This window comes from Aplysia californica, unplaced genomic scaffold (assembly GCF_000002075.1).
Source record: "Aplysia californica isolate F4 #8 unplaced genomic scaffold, AplCal3.0 scaffold00075, whole genome shotgun sequence".
Taxonomy (NCBI): Eukaryota; Metazoa; Mollusca; class Gastropoda; order Aplysiida; family Aplysiidae; genus Aplysia; species Aplysia californica.
Window position 1 is genome coordinate 801,841 of NW_004797345.1, and position 2,167 is coordinate 804,007.

Genomic DNA, 2,167 nt, shown 5'->3' on the forward strand with positions numbered 1-2,167 from the left:
TCACCTCCTTTGCCCCCTCCTGTGGGCTCCTGACTCTTTCTGCAGCCTTTCTACTGCTACTCCTTGGCTCCTCCTAACTGCTGTCTTTCTGCCACACCCCTGATCTCCTGGTAGGAAAGATCTACACCTAGCCTTCTCGGACAAGGGCGAAAAATCTCGGAGGTCCTGTGTGCAAGTTGCGCACGTTAAAGATCCCTTGGTGGTCTAAAATCGATAAGAGTAGGCTTCGGCCGCCACCCGGGCAAAATTCAAAATTTCCTACCAACGAAAAAGTATTAGGTGTGTCCCGCGCGCTCATATGACCTTATGCAGTTGCGAGCGCCGTAAAACCCTTTACCCTATACTAAACAAACAAACAAACAACAATAACAACACTGTGATAACAGAATTATAGAATTCTGAGCCGTGAACAAACGTTCCATTACTACTGTTAGCACTAAAAGTGTGCAATTTTGTCTGTGGGCAGTGGAGAGAGAGAGAGAGAAAGAGAGAGAGAGGGAGGAGTAGCGCGAGAACTTCCGGGCAAAACAAAATGGCGACCCGCGTAGTTCGGCTCGATTAGAAAAGTTGAATAGCCGTAGCATCTTTGTAGATGACCAAATTAATTTACTTTTGTGTTTTAACACCATTTTTAAACTTCGTTTTGAATGATCAATTTGATCGTCCACACCTATAGACAGTGTTCTGAAAGAGACAGAGAGAGAGAAGAGGGGAGGAGTAGATCTTGCGAGAACTTCCGGGGAAAAAAAAATGGCGACCCGCTTAGTAAACTTAGTTAAGCTCGATTTGAAAAGTGAAATAGCCATAGCATCTTTGTAGACGATTAAATTTGCTTACTTTTGGGCTATAACGCAATTTTTTTCTTTGCTTTTATCAATTTGATCATCCACGGTCCACACCGATAGACAGTATTGTATTCCGAAATTAGGAAAAGAAAGTGGCTATTCTCACCCGCCCGGAAGTTCTCGCAAGATCAACTCCTCCCCTCTTCTCTCTCTCTCTTTCTGAATACTGTCTATCGGTGTGGACGATCAAATTGACCAAAACAAAGTTAAAAAATGATGTTAAAACACAAAAGTAAATTAATTTGGTTGTCTACAAAGATGCTACGGCTATTTAACTTTTCTAATCGAGCCGAACTACGCGGGTCGCCATTTTGTTTTGCCCAGAAATTCTCGCGCTATTGCGCTACTCCTCTCTCTCTCTCCACTGCCCACAGACAAAATTGTATGCTTTTAATAGGCTACAGTTGTAATGGAACGTTTGTTCACGGCACAGAATTCTACAATTTTTCTGTTATCACAGTGTAGAATACTGTGGTTTAGGGTGAACGCAAAATTTGGTGAACGCGCATCGGGTGAGAATAGCCACAAGACTCGCCTGCAATATTCTCACTCCGGGTGAGAATAGAGGTGGCCTTCTTATTCTTGCTTTCGCCTTGGCCTTGGCGTCAAAACTTATACTTGTTCTAATTTTGATTACTGGAAATCTAACAACTGTCCGGTTATGTAGTCATGAATAAGGCTTCGCATGAATAAATAGAACGGAGGAATTCCCTAACGAGCAACCACTACGAAACAGTAGGATAGAGGGTTAGGGTTTGGAGTGGGAATAGAGGCATCTAGAGGCAGAGGCCCAGTCAGTACTTCTATAGGCTTGTTGGGGTGGGGGTAGGGGCAAGGGTAGGGATAGGGTTAGGTCTCTTATTTATTGTATTTGTTGGGGTGGTCGTTCGTTACAGAAGTCCTTCCGAATAGAATAGAATACTTACTTTTCTGCTTATAGCTTGCGACACATGGACACAAGTTAACAATAAAACTAAGAACATACAAAAATCACCAGCTGCCGTAGCCATATTTGCTGTAAGTGTTGATGAATGTCGAATGTCATATGACACAGTCACATGACATTGTCATGTGATTTTCTTCATTAGTCTTTTGTTTAGTTCGCGTTTTATTTTTATTCAATAATTTATTATCTTAAACTGAAACAACAACAACAACAACAAAAACAACAAAGGACACCCCAACCCCCCCTAGAAAAACAAAAACAAATTAAAACCCCTCTTTGAGAGCAGTAGGAGAAAGCCTTTGCTTGCTGTCTTCTGAAAGTTGAAAGACTAAAAATTCAGATCGTGTGAAATCCCTCCCCCCTTCAAAAACAAAAC

The 2,167-nt window shown here is 42.0% G+C and overlaps 1 protein-coding gene across 2 annotated transcripts in view; it reads right to left on the minus strand.

Annotated features, from left to right (window-relative positions):
- Positions 1-2,145, minus strand: part of LOC101847025 (glycosylated lysosomal membrane protein A) — a 16,548-nt gene extending 14,403 nt beyond the window's left edge. Inside the window, exon 1 of one of the 2 annotated variants that reach the window (XM_005094096.3) lies at positions 1,772-2,145. In XM_005094096.3, coding sequence (XP_005094153.1) covers positions 1,772-1,855 — 84 coding nt within the window. In that variant the 5' untranslated portion in view covers positions 1,856-2,145. The remainder of the gene's footprint in view (positions 1-1,771) is intronic. The other variant, XM_005094095.3, reaches the window with a different exon arrangement.
- Between the last annotated feature and the right edge of the window lie 22 nt (positions 2,146-2,167).